This window comes from Oncorhynchus masou, chromosome 17 (assembly GCF_036934945.1).
Source record: "Oncorhynchus masou masou isolate Uvic2021 chromosome 17, UVic_Omas_1.1, whole genome shotgun sequence".
Taxonomy (NCBI): Eukaryota; Metazoa; Chordata; class Actinopteri; order Salmoniformes; family Salmonidae; genus Oncorhynchus; species Oncorhynchus masou.
In genome coordinates, this window is record NC_088228.1 from 25,596,455 (window position 1) to 25,613,477 (window position 17,023).

A 17,023-nucleotide genomic window follows, 5' to 3' on the forward strand; every position below is an offset into this window, starting at 1 on the left:
GGCTCCTGTGTTGAGGGTGAGCTTGGTGGATGTGTTGTTGTCTACCCTCACTCTCTGGGGGCGGCCCGTCAGGAAGTCCAGGATCCAGTTGCAGAGGGAGGTGTTTAGTCCCAGGGACCTTAGCTTATTGATGGGCTTGGTGGACACTATGGTGTTGAACGCTGAGCTGTAGTCAATGAATGACATTCTCACATAGGTGTTCCTTTTGTCCAGATGGGAAAGTGCAGTGTGGAGTGCAATAGAGATTGCATCATCTGTGGATCTGTTGGGGCGGTATGCACATTGGAGTGGGGCTTGGGTCTCTTATGCATGTTTCAGTGTTATTTGCCTTGAAGCATGCATAGAAGTAGTTTTGCTCGTCTGGTAGGCTTGTGTCACTGGGCAGCTCTCGGCTGTGCTTCCCGTTGTAGTCTGTAATGGTTTGTAAGCCCTGCCACATCCGACGAGTGTCAGAGCCGGTGTAGTACGATTTGATCTTAGTCCTGTATTGATGCTTTGCCTGTTTGATGGTTCATTGGAGGGCACAACGGGATTTCTTACAGAGGTCGACCGATTTAATTAGGGCTGATTTCAAGTTTTCATAACAATCGGTAATCTGTATTTTTGGATGCCGATTACGGCCTATTACATTGCATTCCACAAGAGAAATGCGTGGAAGGCTGACCACCTGTTACGCGAGTGCAGCAAGGAGCCAAGGTAAGTTGCTAGCTAGCATTAAACTTATCTTATAAGAAACAATCAATCTTCACATAATCACTAGTTAGCTACACATGGTTGATGATATTACTAGGTTAACTAGCTTGTCCTGCTTTGCATATAATCAATAAGGTGCCTGTTAATTTGTCATTGAATCACAGCCTACTTTGCCAAATAGGGGATGATTTAACAAAAGCGCATTTGCGAAAAAAGGACAATGTACCTAACCATTAACATCAATGCCTTTCTTAAAATCAATACACAGAAGTATATTTTTTTAAACCTGCATATTCAGTTAAAATAAATGTATGTTAGTAGGCAATATTAACTAGGGAAATTGTGTTACTTCTCTTGCGTTCATTGCATGCAGAGTCAGGGTATATGCAACAGTTTGGGCCGCCTGGCTCCTTGCGAACTAATTTGGCAGAATTTTACATTATTATAACATAACATTGAAGGTTGTGCAATGTAACAGCAATATTTAGACCTAGGGTTGCCGCCGGTTCGATAAAATACGGAACGATACCGTATTTCACTGAAAGAATAAACGTTTTGTTTTCGAAATTATAGTTTCCGGATTTGACCATATTAATGACCAACGGCTTGTATTTCTGTATTATATTATAATTAAGTCTATGATTTGATAGAGCAGTCTCACTGAGTGGTGGTAGGCAGCAGCAGGCTCGTAAACATTAATTCAAACTTTACTGTGTTTGCCAGCAGCTCTTAGCAATGTTTGCTTCACAGCTCTGTTTATGACTTCAAGCCTATCAACTGCTGAGATTAGGCTGGCAATACTAAAGTGCCTATTAGTACATCCATTAGTCAAAGGTATATGAAATACAAATGGTATAGTTAGAAATAGTCGACACGTCATAATTCCTATAATAACTACAACCTAAAAACTTCTCAACTGGAAAAATTGAAAAACTGGGAATATTGAACCACCAGCTTCATATGTTCTCATGTTCTAAGTAAGGAACTTAAACGTTAGCTTTTTTTTACATGGCACATATTGCACTTTTACTTTCTTCTCCAACACTGTGTTTTTGTATTATTTAAACCAAATTCAGCATGTTTCATTATTTATTTACGACTAAATAGATTTGATTTATGTATTATATTAAGTTAAAATAAAAGTGTTCATTGTTCATTCAGTATTGTTGTAAATGTCATTATTACAAATATATGTATAAAAATCGGCGATTAATTGGTATTGGCTTTTTTTGGTTCTCCAATAATCGGTATCGGTATCTGCGTTGAAAAATCATGATCGGTCTACCTCTAATTTCTTATAAGCTTCCGGGTTAGAGTCCCGCTCCTTGAACCCGACAGCTCTAGCCTTTAGCTCAGTGTGGATGTTGCCTGTTATCCATGGCTTCTGGTTGGGGTATGTATGTACGGTCACTATGGGGATGATGTCATCGATGCACTTATTGATGAAGCCAATGACTGATGTGGTGTACTCTTCAATGCCATCGGAGGAATCGCGGAACCTATTCCAGTCTGTGCTAGCAAAACAGTCCTGTAGCTTAGCATCTGTTTCATCTGACCATGGTTCATCTGACTATTATTGATCTAGTCACTGGTGATTCCTGCTTTAATTTTTAGCTTGTAAGCAGGAATCAGGAGGATATAATTATGGTCATCTTGCCAAATGGAGGGTAAGGGAGAGCCTTGTATGCGTCTCTGTGTGTGGAGTAAAGGTGGTCCAGAGTTTTTTCCCTCTGGTTGCACATTTAACATGCTGATAGAAATTTGGTAAAACAGATTTAAGTTTCCCTGCATTAAAGTCCCAGGCTACTGGAAGCGCTGCCTCTGGGTGAGCGTTTTCTTGTTTGCTTATGGCAAAATACAGCTCATTCAATGCTGTCTTAGTGCCAGCCTCAGTCTGTGGTGGTTACGAACAGCTTTGAAAAAAACTTTCTAGGTAGATAGTGTGGTCTACAGCTTATCATGAGATACTCTACCTCAGGCCAGCAATAGCTCGTGAATTCGTTAGATATCGTGCACCAGCTGTTATTTGCAAAAATACATAGTCCGCCGCTCCTTGTCTTACCAGACACCACTGTTATTTTTTATAACCAGCAAGCTGTATGTTGATAGTGTCGTCATCACGACTCCGTGAAGCATACGATATTAGTTTGGAAAATCCCATTGTTAGTTTAATCTTCGGCGTAGGTCATCTTTTTTATTCTCCAAAGATTGCACGTTTGCTAGCAGAATGGAAGGAAGTGGCGGTTAATTTGATCGCCTTCGAATTCTTAGAAGGCAGCCCTCCCTCTGGACCCTTTTTCTCCGCCTCCTCTTCATGCAAGTCACGGGGATCTGGGCCTGTTCCCGAGAAAGCAGTCTATCATTCACGTCGGGCTCGTTGGACTCGTCAAAGGAAAAAAAGTATTCTGACAGTCCTTGGTGAGTATTCGCAGTCTTATGTCCAGAAGTTATTTTCGGTCATAAGCGACAGTAGCAGCAACACTATGTAGAAAATAAGTTACAAACAACGCAAATAAACTAACAAAAACACAATCGGTTGGTGACACGTAAAACGTCAGCCTTCTTCTCCGGCGGCATTTTCTTATTTTATTTATGGTGTAGCATTATGAATCTGCCTCCTATTGTCAGATAATTATGATAATGTAAAGTTTTAGGGTGACAGAGTTCACTGATGCTGGACTGGCATTAAGGCCTTTAACCTCTTACACTTATGGTGGCGCTATTTCATTTTTGGAAGAAAAACGTTCCCGTTTTAAACAAGATATTTTGTCACAAAAAGATGCTCGACTATGCATATAATTGCTACTGTTCGAAAGAAAACACTCTGACGTGTCCAGAAATACAAATATCTTCTCTGTGCGTGCCCTTTAACGTGAGCTTCAGGCAAAACCAAGATGACTTGGCATCCAGGAAATGACAAGGATTTTTGAGGCTCTGTCTTTCATGATCTCCTTAAATGGCTGTGAACGCAAGAGGAATGAGTCTGCCCTTTCTGTCGTTTCCCCAAGGTGTCTGCAGCATTGTGACGTATTTGTAGGCAGATCGTTGGAAGTTTGACCATAAGAGACCACATTTACCACGTGTCCGCCCGGTGTCCTGCGCCGAAATTGGTGCGCAAAAGTCACCTGCCAGTATTTTTCCATGGGGCACAGAGAGAGAAGCAAGCTTCCATGAACTGCATGTCAATGAAGAGATATGTGAAAAAACACCTTGAGGATTGATTCCAAACAACGTTTGCCATGTTTCGGTCGATATTATGTAGTTAATCCGGAAAAAGTTTCACGTTGTAGGTGACTGCATTTTCGGTTCGTTTCGGTAGCCAGGCGCAATGTAGAAAACGGAACGATTTCTCCTACACACAGACGCTTTCAGGAAACACTGCGCATTTGGTATGTGGCTGGGAGTCTCCTCATTGAAAACATCAGAAGCTCTTCAAAGGTAAATGATTTTATTTATTTGGTTATCTGGCTTTTGTGAAAATGTTGAGTGCTACATGCTACACAAAATGCTATGCTAGCTTTGCATACTCTTACACAAATTAGTCAATTTCTATGGTTCAAAAGCATATTTTGAAAATCTGAGATGACAGTGTTGTTAAGAAAAGGCTAAGCTTGAGAGCAAACGCATTATTTTAATTTTATTTGCGATTTTCAGAAATCGTTAACGTTGCGTTATGCTAATGAGCCTGAGGCTTAGTCACAATCCCGGATCCGGGATGGGGAGTTTCAAGAGGTTAATCGATTTCATTGTCCTTACTGAACAGGAATAAATAAAGCTGATTGCTATGGTTTGAGTTATTATGTCACAGCACAGTGAATTGTATGATTATTTGTATTAATTGTGTTTATTTAATCCATTTCATACTTTTAGTCTTGTACTGGAAGATACGGGGAATTAAAAAATCTGTTTGGTCCATTAGGTTTCCTCTCTAGTCGGAAGTAGCCTACATGTTGTTGTCAGAAGAACCCCGCAGTATTCTAATCAAGTTGTCCTACTGGACTGTGTGGAATAGCAAGGCGATATTGTTGTTCTCTATATCTCGTCTCAGTCTTTTAAATTCAGCGGGGACACGGAGGTTAGAGATAGTGACTGTGACTGGAGAGGCAGTGTCTGAGGGTTGGTCTGTTGTTCTACGGCTGAGGAATGAGAGATGAGTTAGGAGTTGACTGACTGAGGTGGAAATGATGTGTAGCTTTAGGGCTTTTTAAGTTTTGAAGGAATGCAGGCAGGAGAAATATTGACAGAAGTCAACGCCCGCAACACACACACACACACACACACACACACACACACACACACACACACACACACACACACACACACACACACACACACACACACACACACTCTCCTTTCTGAACCCCTGACCTTTCCAGTCGTCTGATAGCCATTGACATTTGCCTCCTGAGTCTGCATGCTCGGATGGTGGAGCTGATTGGGGTGAGGGAGGGGGAGGGGTGGGAGAGGAGAGGAGGAGGGGAGAGGGTTCATGGGAGAGACCGGTTCTCCGTGACGGCCTAGGAATCCATCTTGACGTCTCTCTCACTGGAGAAGTCAGCAGGCAGGCAGCTCATCCCATGGACAAAGCCACAGACCAGAGCATAGCAACATACTGAAACCTGTGCCAGACAGACAGTCTACTCCAGCACATTTCTCTCTCAGCAAGCCACTGTCATTTACCGAGATTCTGTCAAATTGTCACTCTTAGCAATTGTAAATACTGCATGTTTACAGGGAATGATTTAGCCTTTTAGTTTGTTAGTATACCGATGAATCGAAGCAGGACGCTCTGTCCTGATAGTGTAGTGTATGCTGCCTGTCTTTGTTGGTAAAGATGGTGGATGAAATGAACAGGCTACACCTGGTTGTTTTCACCACCTCTGTGAGGAGACAGAAAGCTCTGCTCCTTTACTTAGGGAGCCTTCTAGTGGCAGACAGAGGGAGAGCAGGGTGGTCCACAACACACAGCCCTGGTCCAGTACCATAGTGAAACACAGCCTGGTCCAGTACCATAGTGAAACACAGCCTGGTCCAGTACCATAGTGAAACACAGCCCTGTTGGTCCAGTACCATAGTGAAACACAGCCCTGTTGGTCCAGTACCATAGTGAAACAGCCCTGTTGGTCCAGGACCATAGTGAAACAGCCCTGTTGGTCCAGTACCATAGTGAAACACAGCCCTGGTCAAGTACCGTAGTGAAACACAGCGCTGTCTGTCCAGTACCATAGTGAATCAGCCCTGTTGGTCCAGTACCATAATGAAACACAGCCCTGGTCCAGTACCATAGTGAAACAGACCTGTTGGTCCAATACCATAGTGAAACACAGCCCTGGTCCAGTACCATAGTGAAACAGCCCTGCTGGTTCAATACCATAGTGAAACACAGCCCTGTTGGTCCAGTACCATAGTGAAACACAGCCTGGGCCAGGACCATGGTGAAACACAGCCCTGGTCCAGTACCATAGTGAAACACAGCCCTGGTCCAGTACCATAGTGAAACACAGCCTGGTCCAGTACCATAGTGAAACACAGCCCTGGTCCAGTACCATAGTGAAACAGCCCCGTTGGTTCAATACCATAGTGAAACACAGCCCTGTTGGTCCAGGACCATAGTGAAACATATCCCTGGTCTAGTACCATAGTTAAACACAGCCCTGTTGGTCCAGTACCATAGTGAAACACAGCCTGGTCCAGTACCATAGTGAAACACAGCCCTGGTCCAGTACCATAGTGAAACACAGCCCTGGTCCAGTACCATAGTGAAACAACCCTGGTCCAGTATCATAGTGAAACACAGCACTGTTGGTCCAGTACCATAGTGAAACAGCCCTGGTCCAGTACCATAGGTATACACAGCCCTGTTGGTCCAGTACCATAGGGAAACACAGCCCTGTTGGTCCAGTACCATAGTGAAACAGCCCTGGTCCATTACCATAGTGAAATAGCCCTGTTGGTCCAGTATCATAGTGAATCACAGCCCTGTTGGTCCAGTACCATAATGAAACACAGCCTGGTGCAGTACCATAGTGAAACAGCCCTGTTGGTCCAATACCATAGTGAAACAGCCCTGTTGGTCCAGTACCATAGTGAAACACAGCCTGGTCCAGTACCATAGTGAAACACAGCCCTGTGTGTCCAGTACTGCAGTGAAACACAGCCCTGTTGGTCCAGTACCATAGTGAAACACAGCCCTGTTGGTCCAGGACCATAGTGAAACACAGGCCTGTTGGTCCAGTACCATAGTGAAACACAGCCCTGTTGGTCCAGGACCATAGTGAAACACAGGCCTGTTGGTCCAGTACCATAGGGAAACAGCCCTGTTGGTCCAGTACCATAGTGAAACACAGGCCTGTTGGTCCAGTATCATAGTGAAACAGCCCTGTTGGTCCAGTACCATAGTGAAACACAGCCCTGTTGGTCCAGTACCATAGTGAAACAGCCCTGTTTGTCCAGAACCGTAGTGAAGCACAGTCACATGAAGTAAACAGTCACAAGTTAACATTTTTGTAGGTGTGGGGGTGGGTATATAAATGTGTATCTGTGTGCATTGGGGGGTATGTGCCATGAAACATCCTTCTGCACTCTGTGGTACTGGCTGGAGGGGGGGGTAGCAGAGAGCTCAGTGTCTGTGGGGGTGTGAGGGGTGAGGCCAAGGTTCAAACTAGGGCCACTACACACATCACTGTGACTGGACACCCCAAACTGTGTGAACACGGACAGCAGTGGGCCAGTAGCCAGAAGGGCCAGTCGCCTAAATATGTCTGACAACTACCTTGTTAGCACCGTTTCTTCAGCCATAGCGAGTCCTTGAATTTTGCTGTTTTCTAGCGTTACTCAAAATCTAGCTTAGTATTTATTTATTAAAGCTGCAATATGTAACTTTTTGGGCAACTCAACCAAATGCACATAGAAATGTGATATATAGATCTGTCATTCTCGTTGAAAGCAGGTCTAAGAAGCTGTAGATCTGTTCTATGTGCCCTATTTCTATTTTTACTTTTGGTTTTGTACACCAGCTTCAAACAGCTGAAAATACAATATTTTGGTTTATGGAAAATATATTTTGCGGCGGTTTAGATGGTACATTGATTCTCTACACTAAACTGAAATTAGGCAAACTATTTTAGAATTTTAGCCACCAGAAAATGGCGGAGCGATTTCTGCATAGTGCATCTTTAAGTTAAAAAACAATTATCACGATGTGACTGTGATGCATAAATAAGACTAAGGCAGCAACTTATCTTTATCTCTTAATCTGGTGTTGATACATTGTTTTTGTCCCTTATCACTGAGATGATCTATATTGATATTAGACATTTCATTTATTACACCATTTTAACCCGTTAGGTTATGAATGATGATATTATTAGTTTGCTGACCAGGAAGATTCTAATCTTTTTATGACACAATGTTTTTGTTTTAGCCACTGAGTAAATATGGTAATCTGCTCTCCTGGAGTGCAAAGGAAAATGAACTCTCATGGAAGTCTGTGTTAATTATTTACATGAAATGATATTCAAAATCAATGAGATGATAGTTTTACTATCTTGGGTGCTGCCAGGCTCACTAACATCCAGGTTTTTATGGCACAGTCATGGGCTATTAAAGATATGGTCTTATTTTACACAGAACAGGTTGAAGACTATAGTAAGAAGAAAATAGAGTAGTAGACTGCATTCTCACCGTTGGTGACTGGTACACTCACTCCACTTCTCACCCAAACACTGTTCATTCTTATTAACTGGGCCTCTTTTCTTTGCAGTGCTGATCATCAGACTTTGCAATGCATCAGTGTTGTGTTCGTTTTTACATCACTAGAGAAGTTTCTTACTAACTATTGTCTCTACAGTGCTCAGTATCCGTGGCACCCAGGAGGACGATGCTCCAGATGCCCAGCTCATGCGATTGGACAACATGCTGCTGGCGGAGGGCGTGTCCGGACCAGAGAAAGGGGGCGGGTCTGCGGCAGCAGCAGCAGCGGCGGCAGCAGCGGGAGGAGGGGTGGGCCAGGACAACTCAACAGAACACTCAGACTACCGGGCCAAGCTGACTCAGATCCGCGGGATCTACCACACAGAGCTGGAGAAGTATGAACAGGTGAGGACAGACCACGCCCCTCGTAAACGCTCTTTCCTTTCCCATAAGCCCTCTCTGCTCTAAGAAGACCCTCACAACCCCTCTCACTTCCTATAGGTAACCCCTTTCGGCCTAAGCTCCCCCCTACTCTGATTTCTGCCATCTCACTACATATTGAGGACCCTTGTAACTGTCCTCTCTCCCTTCCAATAGACGACCCCACTGCAATCTCACTACACTCAGACTGCACACAAGTCAGTGCACACAACCACGCTTTCAGAAATCCCTTTTCAGCTGGCAATCATTTTATCAGTCACACACAAGTCCTATGCCAAGAGAGCATCCCGTCCTTCCCATTGATGTCAAATATATTACCGCCTGTCATCATCTCAAAGCAGGCCCGTCATCACTTCCTGTCACAGTGTTACATTTGCACCTGAGAATACTCATGTCACCGCTATGTGTACTACTGCAACTGAGTGTACGAGCGGAACGGCTGTTTGCTATGAACTGAGTCTCGTTTCAACTGACACGACCCTGGTGCTGACAATCAACAGACTCCCCTGTCCCCAAACGCAGCAGACACTTCCCAGTGACTGGTTCTGACAGAGAAAGAGAATGAGAGAGACACTGAGTGAAAAGACAGAGAGGGAAGTGGAGCGAGAGAGAGAGACAGGAAGACAGTTCAAACCTGCTGAACTTGAACAGGAATGAAAAGCCTCCTGTCATTTTAGACGTCTTCACTTGTCACTTTCTTCCTCCCGATTGAAGAAAAGTCTCCTCAATAGAAAAAAAAGACATTCTCACTGCTTGTCTACTACATCCACTGCTATTGTTTCTGCCACAGCACTGCAATGCATTACTGCCACATTACTGTACATCGATAGTATTACTACTACTACTTATGATACTGGTAATACTAACAATGCCAGCAGTGTCTTACTTCTCTCCGGTATCCAAGTGCGTGCGATTGCCATCTGCCTCATATGAGTGTGTCTGTCTTTAGGCTTGTAACGAGTTCACCACCCATGTGATGAACCTGCTGAGGGAGCAGAGTCGCACACGGCCCATCTCACCCAAAGAGATAGAACGCATGGTGGGGATCATCCACCGCAAGTTCAGCTCCATCCAGATGCAGCTCAAACAGAGCACCTGCGAGGCCGTCATGATCCTACGCTCACGCTTCCTCGACGCCAGGTCTGTGTGGGACTGTGTGTGTGTGTGTGTGTGTGTGTGTGTGTGTGTGTGTGTGTGTGTGTGTGTGTGTGTGTGTGTGTGTGTGTGTGTGTGTGTGTGTGTGTGTGTGTGTGTGTGTGTGTGTGTGTGTGTGTGTGACGACATGTCTGTGTGTGTCTCTCTCTGCGTGTGTCTGCTGATAAAAATCAATAAAAAACAGAGTGTATCCTGGGTCGCTCTACACCAAAGACAACAGATTTTTGTAGAGTGCGATGATAGAGATCACGTAAGTCCAGCTATCTCTCTCTAATATACTGTAATGAAGGAAATGACCTGTAATTGTGATATTTAATATATTTCCCTCTCTCTCTCTCTCTGCAGACGAAAGAGAAGGAACTTCAACAAGCAGGCAACAGAGATCCTAAATGAATATTTCTACTCCCACCTGTCCAACCCCTACCCCAGTGAGGAGGCCAAGGAAGAGCTGGGCAAGAAATGCTCCATCACAGTGTCACAGGTACACTATGCAGCCACATAGTCTTCTTTCTTGACCCACATAAACCAATGAGCTATCTAGCTAGCATGGCCATTTTGTTCGACAATTGCATTCACACTGCTATGTTACAGGAAGTCCGCTAGAAGATGCTGCATCCAAAATGGCACCCTATTCCCTACATAATGCACTGCTTTTGACCAGAGCTCGTGTCACTCTCAATGGGAATCTGGTTTCTTGACAATCTGGTTTCTTGACAATCTGGTTTCTTGAAACATGTGTTTTCTACATAATACCTTGCTCAAACAATCGTTGTAATAAACTTTAGTTTAATTTCTTGTCATGTAAAGCACAATGATAATATGTACTTTATGTTACAGGTATCGAACTGGTTTGGAAACAAGAGGATCCGATACAAGAAAAACATTGGCAAGTTCCAAGAGGAAGCCAACATGTACGCCGCGAAGACAGCTGTCAGTGCAACCAATGTATCAGCCCATGGCAGCCAGGCCAACTCCCCCTCCACCCCCAACTCTGCAGGTCAGTATCAATACCAGCCATAACGGATTTGACCAGTATGGTACCAAGTCAGTGCTGTTAATATTTGTTTGGCTGCATAGTATACCCAACTGAACAATGCTAGATCATATAGAGTGCTGAAGCATTATATAAGCTACATTGAAAGGTATCCACACTACAGTAGTATGGACAATTCAATTCAGAAATATGACACAGTTGAGTAGAGAGGTGTAGAGCACTGATTGGAAAACCTGGCTTTACCCAACCCTGGGCCCCAACTCAAGAATCCAGTCTCGGCTCTGTTCCTTTTGAATAACAAAATACTGTCTGCACCCCCCCCCCCTCCTTCCTAAACTGGCCCAATAACCTGTGGCCTGGTTCCTCTCTCTCTGGGGTTTGTCGGGTGAACACAGTAGACATATTGAACTCTTGGAGGAGTCTTGGTTAGAGAAATAACTATCCTGTGGCGTCCCAGCCAAGTCCTTTGTCATCATGTTGACTCTTCAGCTGTGTTGGGCTATGGTCTAGTCTTGTGTTTTTTCTGCCTTGAAATCAAGTTAGGCTGCGTTCTCCTTTAAAATCTGGGGAGTTTGGCTCCATTAAAGGACAAATAGGATTCTTTCAGTTCTTCCTGCTGATCGATTAGCACTTCCTTAATGAGCCAACCGGTCCGGTAGCAAGGAACTTAAACTGCAAGACAATCCATCTATTCTGCATTTGTTTCACCCCGGTTTTAACCCCTAACCTCAATATCCTTGATAATATGATTATCATCATAATTACCACAGAAGTAGTAGTTGGTATAGTTGTATTAGTACAGTATATTATGCTTTGAACATCCCTTGCCAGTACATTTCCATAGGTACATATAGTCAGTGTAGATGGTGATTGGTCACTGATTGGTCACTGATGTCGTTCCTTTCAACCCTCTCCCACTAACCCACCTGACTGCACTTTTTCGGGTTGCATGATCGTGTTAACTCCTCTTTCCTCTCTTCTCTTTCCACCGTCCTTCCCCACTTCTCTCTCGTTCTCTCTTTCACTGTCTGTCCTTCCAGGTTCTGCTGGCTCTTTTAACATGTCAAACTCCGGAGACTTGTTCATGAGTGTGCAGGCTCTGAATGGGGACTCATACCAGGGGGCTGGGGTAGGGGCCAACGTTCAGTCCCAGGTAGGATCCTCGCAGAAACTAGTACGTAACCCATGAATTATTGGTACACTAGTTGTCATGTAGATAGGAACCCAGCTAGCAGTCATACAGTGGCCAATTTGTGGCCCGTTGGAGGCAAAGTCAACCAAACACGGCGGACAGCCATATAAGGTCTTATATTATAAGACTGAATTTCCCTGCTCAGTGGTTCAGGCACTGTCCGGCCTAGAAATGTTCCATTGAAATCATCAAAAGCCCAGAGCAGAGTCACTTGACCTAGTCCGTGAGACAGAGGTTATACGTGGCCTTCAGCCATAGCATTAATATGGCGGCCATTGTCAGGCTCATGAATGAATAGACGACTGCAGACAGTTTTGGAAACAATACAAGACTCGTCAACACTCCTGACAACAGTTGTCGTAGCCACTGGTGCACAACAGTTCTCTGACCTTGCCCTGTTGGACAACTATGGCCAGCACAGAGTTTCTGAGTGTTGGGATTGGGAGGGAGTCTCCCTCACAATAGGTTGGGTGGGAGGATTACCACCCGTGGTGACATTCTCATTTGATTCAACCCCCTCTAGCCCCCCAGCCCTATCTCTCCATCCGTCCCTCCTTTCTTTTTAAATCAACTCTCCAAATGCTCAGGTGTTTCATAAATATGCATAGGATTAACCCCCTAAGGTGGATAAGAGGTCTCCTGGGTTGATACTTCATTGAAAAACAATGTCCTTGTCAAAAGGTAATTTGGCTGCGCACTTCAAAATGTCTTCCCAGACGCTGAGGAGTGAAGATGAATTTTGAGTCGTAGAAGCAATTGGAAATAGTCAATTTGTTGCCGTTTTGTTCCTCTTTGAATTTTAACCAGATATTCATAGAAGTTCCCTCGTGATGGTGTTTGTGGTCATTTGTCTTTGTTCATTTGTGATATCTTTTGTGTTGAACCCGATCATTCTAAACCGATGCTGTAACCTTTCCCAGGATACCCTTTTGCTCTCTGACCTTATGCATGAAGGTCTTTGTCATGTCTAGCTTTTGTCTGTCTGACCCACACATTTCTGTCTCTCTGTGTGTGTGTGTGTGTGTGTGTTCCAGGTGGATACTCTTCGCCATGTTATCAGCCAGACAGGAGGCTACAGTGACAGCATCGCCGCCAGCCAGATGTACAGTCCACAGGGCATCAACGTAAGAACACTACCACCAAAAAACAACAACAACCGTCTGTCATTTCAACACAATGCTGCCTTTCTATTCTTACTTTGGTCTCTTTGAAAGCAAAAGAAGCTAACTATTTCTATACTATACTTCTGTAGCTATTCTTCTTTTGTTTCCGGTGCAATACCTTTATTAGGTTTCAGTTTGTCCCTTTGCCCAATTATTTCAAAGCCAACGGGTGTGGGATGCCACTTAGTTAGCAGTGGCCTGTTGGTGGCTGGGCTGTTGTCCAGGCAACGGCCCCTGTGCCGGTCATGCCCCGGGCGCCAGGCAACAAGGCAGGAGTCAGACAGAGCGAGAAGCCGGTCGGCTGGACGTACGGACACGCTTAGAGCTTGTCTGTCTGGTGACATTAGTGTTAGCGAGGCACCTGCAGCCGACAGGAGCAAGGCCACAGGTGTCCCCCTGCCTGTCCAACACTCAGCTCACATGGCACCAAATGAAAAGAAGCACAGACCTCATTTGGGGTCCAAATAAAAAAATAAAAAATTGCCCTGGAGTACAAGCTCCAGTCCAATTTATTTACCACCCTAAAATAACTCGACAAGCTGATGTTAAGAACAGCACGTTCTGAAAGGGGTATTGTGTCAGGGCAGGGCAGGGCTGGGAACACTGGAGGGGGTGGGTGTAGTGTTAAGATCTACAGTGACAGGCTGTGTTGTAGAGAAGGGAATCAATAAGACAGTCACAGCAGGCTTAGACGGGGTCTGGGCCAGCAGTCTGAGCACATTGGTCGCATCATTCGTCCAACAACCACAATGACGCCGACAGCAGCGAGCCCTGTAATATCCTAGACAAGATGCCAAAAAATGATGTAGTGGTGGAAGGAAGATGTTCTCCATTCAACCCTCCATTAGCTTCCTCAGTAAACTATGTTAGAACTAAGCTAAATGAGGGCTGATGAAAAAACGGTATGTTAGTCAATGGATGCATAGAAGGTGGTTTCTGGGAGGCAGCCTTTGGCCAAACAGTACGGGCATTCACATTTGCAGCTCATCAGTCTTAAACACACATCTGTCTGTACAGATATTGGGACCTTCTGCCCCATACCTCAAAATCTGAGCCGAATCTGTTTGCAATTATTTTTTAAAGTATTCGAACATCAACTTGCAGTGAATAAATAGGCCTAAGAAATAGGCCTATGCCAAATCCAAACACTGAAAAGATTATGTCATTCTAAAACACTTCTTCTTTTAAATTGTAGAAATCATGTTATTATTTTTTCTGTAGAAGCTTTCGATCCTGGATGGATCTTTTTCATTGTGCAGCTAAACAATTTCCACTCATTCTGAGGTTTCTAATGACTGAGCTGAGGCAGGAAGCAGCGTTCACATGGCAGACCTCTCCTCTATCATTGAACAGTAATTACGGCTGTGAAATAGGCGGAGGGTGTCACCAAAGCTGGAGATTTTAAACGTTTTCTTTTCTCTCCCCTCGGTTCAAATGTGATGAAAGACGAAAGGCTCTATGTGAAATAACAGGTTTTGAAAATAAGAGGGTGCCAAAGCCCATCTCCAACAGCTTTCACCGATGGCATGGAAATTGCCGTTAATGTCCCAAATGCTCTTTAGCCTACCTATCTTCTGGGAATTGAAATTGCCTCCTATTTTACAAACCCATTATATTTTCATCCCAGTAGCGGATGTGATAATTTGATATAATTGATTCTCCCATCAACCCTCTTGGAGGTTGTGTGCAAGAGCTGTCTATATGTTTTCAATAACATGTCTCTTTATTGTCTGTACATGAGGCCATTTTGAGACAGATGGGAGATGGAGTCTTATATTGTAGTGCCTTGATAGAGTAATTGTACTTGTAATATATTTGGAAGATGCATAATCCCTCAGAGTGCAAAAGGGTGTTTGTCAGTTCAAGAGTTTCATATTAGCTACAGTTATAGCTAAAATAATACACAGTATGTGAAATTATTCCTGTATCTATGAGGAAATGTGTCCTGAGGCATACAACAAATTGTCTCACAATTTTATCTCTAGAAATGTGATTGATTTATTTTTGCTCCACAGACAAATGGTGGATGGCAGGATGCTCCGACCCCCTCGTCAGTGACCTCGCCCATAGGACCTGGAAGTGTTCACTCGGATACCTCCAACTGATTATTTGACCCTCCACACACACCATCACCACAACCCAACGATGAACTGGCAGAGCCAATCACAGTCCTAAACATAGCGGCATACTACACAGTGTCCTGTAGATTTCAGGGGTGCTGTGAAATCCATAACTATAGCAACCTTTCCTCAGCTACAGTACTACGGGACATTTGAGATGCATACATACAGTAATAGGAATTTCAAAGCAAAAATCAAAATGATACAAAAATTCTTAATACAAATGTTTGTACAGATTTCACAGGATATTCAGAGGGCTGGATTGCTTACTTACCTGTGACGGGTTTACTCATATTGATGATATTAAGTGATACAATTAATTTAGACAACCAAACCTGTATACTTCAATTCAAATGCTTAATTCTACCTCTCAGCGACTAAAAAGTAAACAAATATGAAAGAACATGATTTGTTTTCTAAAACATGAACTTTGTCATTGTAAGGAAGAAGCACTTCGCCATTCTTTGTTTTGCGGTCCCTCCTCACTGGGCACATGCTGGTTGAATCAACGTTGTTTCCACGTCATTTCAAGGAAATTACATTGAACCAATGTGGAACCGACGTTGAATTAACATCTGTGCCCAGTGGGTCGCCTATTCGATGGTACGCCATATAGGCTTTTAATGTTGCTCCCCTGTTTACAGTGTGTGCTTGATGAACTGTGTTCGCTTTACCCTCTCCCACAGGGAAATAACCAAGAAGACTTAGAACTTGATTTACTAAATGTTTTTGTATTAGTTTCTCCGTAGAGGACTTTTAGGGAAAGCAGGTCAGCCTAGTGAACTCTGAGGACCCTTCACCCTGACTAGCAGGTCTTCAATCTGGGTGGAAGGCATTAGAAAAGGAAAACATGCTGGTATGAGAATGCTCATTGGTGAATCTAAAGGATTTAATGGAAATTGAGTAGACAATTGAATATACATTGTAGATGTGTGTCTTCCTGATTTATAAACTTCTGCCCCATGACCCCTTTGATAAGAACGCAGGAGATCTGTGGGCCCACAAGCACTCATAGGGCTCTGTTCTGATATCCATACTAGCGTGCCACTTAGTCTTGCTAACACCAGGCTCTCCACGTCACAGCACGTGGGTCGCGTGTCAGCCAGGCTACGCACCACTTAGAATGCATGCCCAATACATGCTTCATTCTAAGTATGCTAGTGTGGATATTGGGAAAAAGCTACAGAGTATGTGCTGTTGATTGTCTGAGGGCCTGAGGAAAGCCTTCCTTTTTAACAACCACCTCATTGAGTATCAGTGTCTCATCAGAGGTAAACGTGTGAAGTTACAGTTATGTCATGTGTAAAAGGAGAAAAAAGGAAATAAACACCTGTCATCAACAACCCAGACGAGTTTGAATCACATCATTCATTCCAGTGAGAATAAACTAAACAAAAGAACACATCGTCTCAATCTAAAAGTCATTTGGAATCACTTCCTGTGTCTGATTGTTTTGGAGCCTATGGGGGCCAATAAGAGCAGACATAATGAGCAAAGTGGCGAAAACATCAAGTCATTTTGTCCTTGTCTAATGTCATTTCCTCATTCACTGTCTCACTTGTTTTTTTTTAGT

At 43.8% G+C, this 17,023-nt stretch overlaps 1 protein-coding gene across 2 annotated transcripts in view; it reads left to right on the forward strand.

Annotated features, from left to right (window-relative positions):
- LOC135558766 (pre-B-cell leukemia transcription factor 1-like) overlaps window positions 1-16,795 on the forward strand; it is a 73,078-nt gene extending 56,283 nt beyond the window's left edge. Inside the window, exons 3-9 of one of the 2 annotated variants that reach the window (XM_064992869.1) lie at window positions 8,543-8,790; window positions 9,776-9,966; window positions 10,327-10,462; window positions 10,819-10,978; window positions 12,016-12,128; window positions 13,202-13,291; window positions 15,346-16,795. In XM_064992869.1, the coding sequence (XP_064848941.1) occupies window positions 8,543-8,790; window positions 9,776-9,966; window positions 10,327-10,462; window positions 10,819-10,978; window positions 12,016-12,128; window positions 13,202-13,291; window positions 15,346-15,435 (1,028 nt within the window). In that variant the 3' untranslated portion in view covers window positions 15,436-16,795. The remainder of the gene's footprint in view (window positions 1-8,542; window positions 8,791-9,775; window positions 9,967-10,326; window positions 10,463-10,818; window positions 10,979-12,015; window positions 12,129-13,201; window positions 13,292-15,345) is intronic. The other variant, XM_064992870.1, reaches the window with a different exon arrangement.
- The last annotated feature ends 228 nt before the right edge of the window (window positions 16,796-17,023 follow it).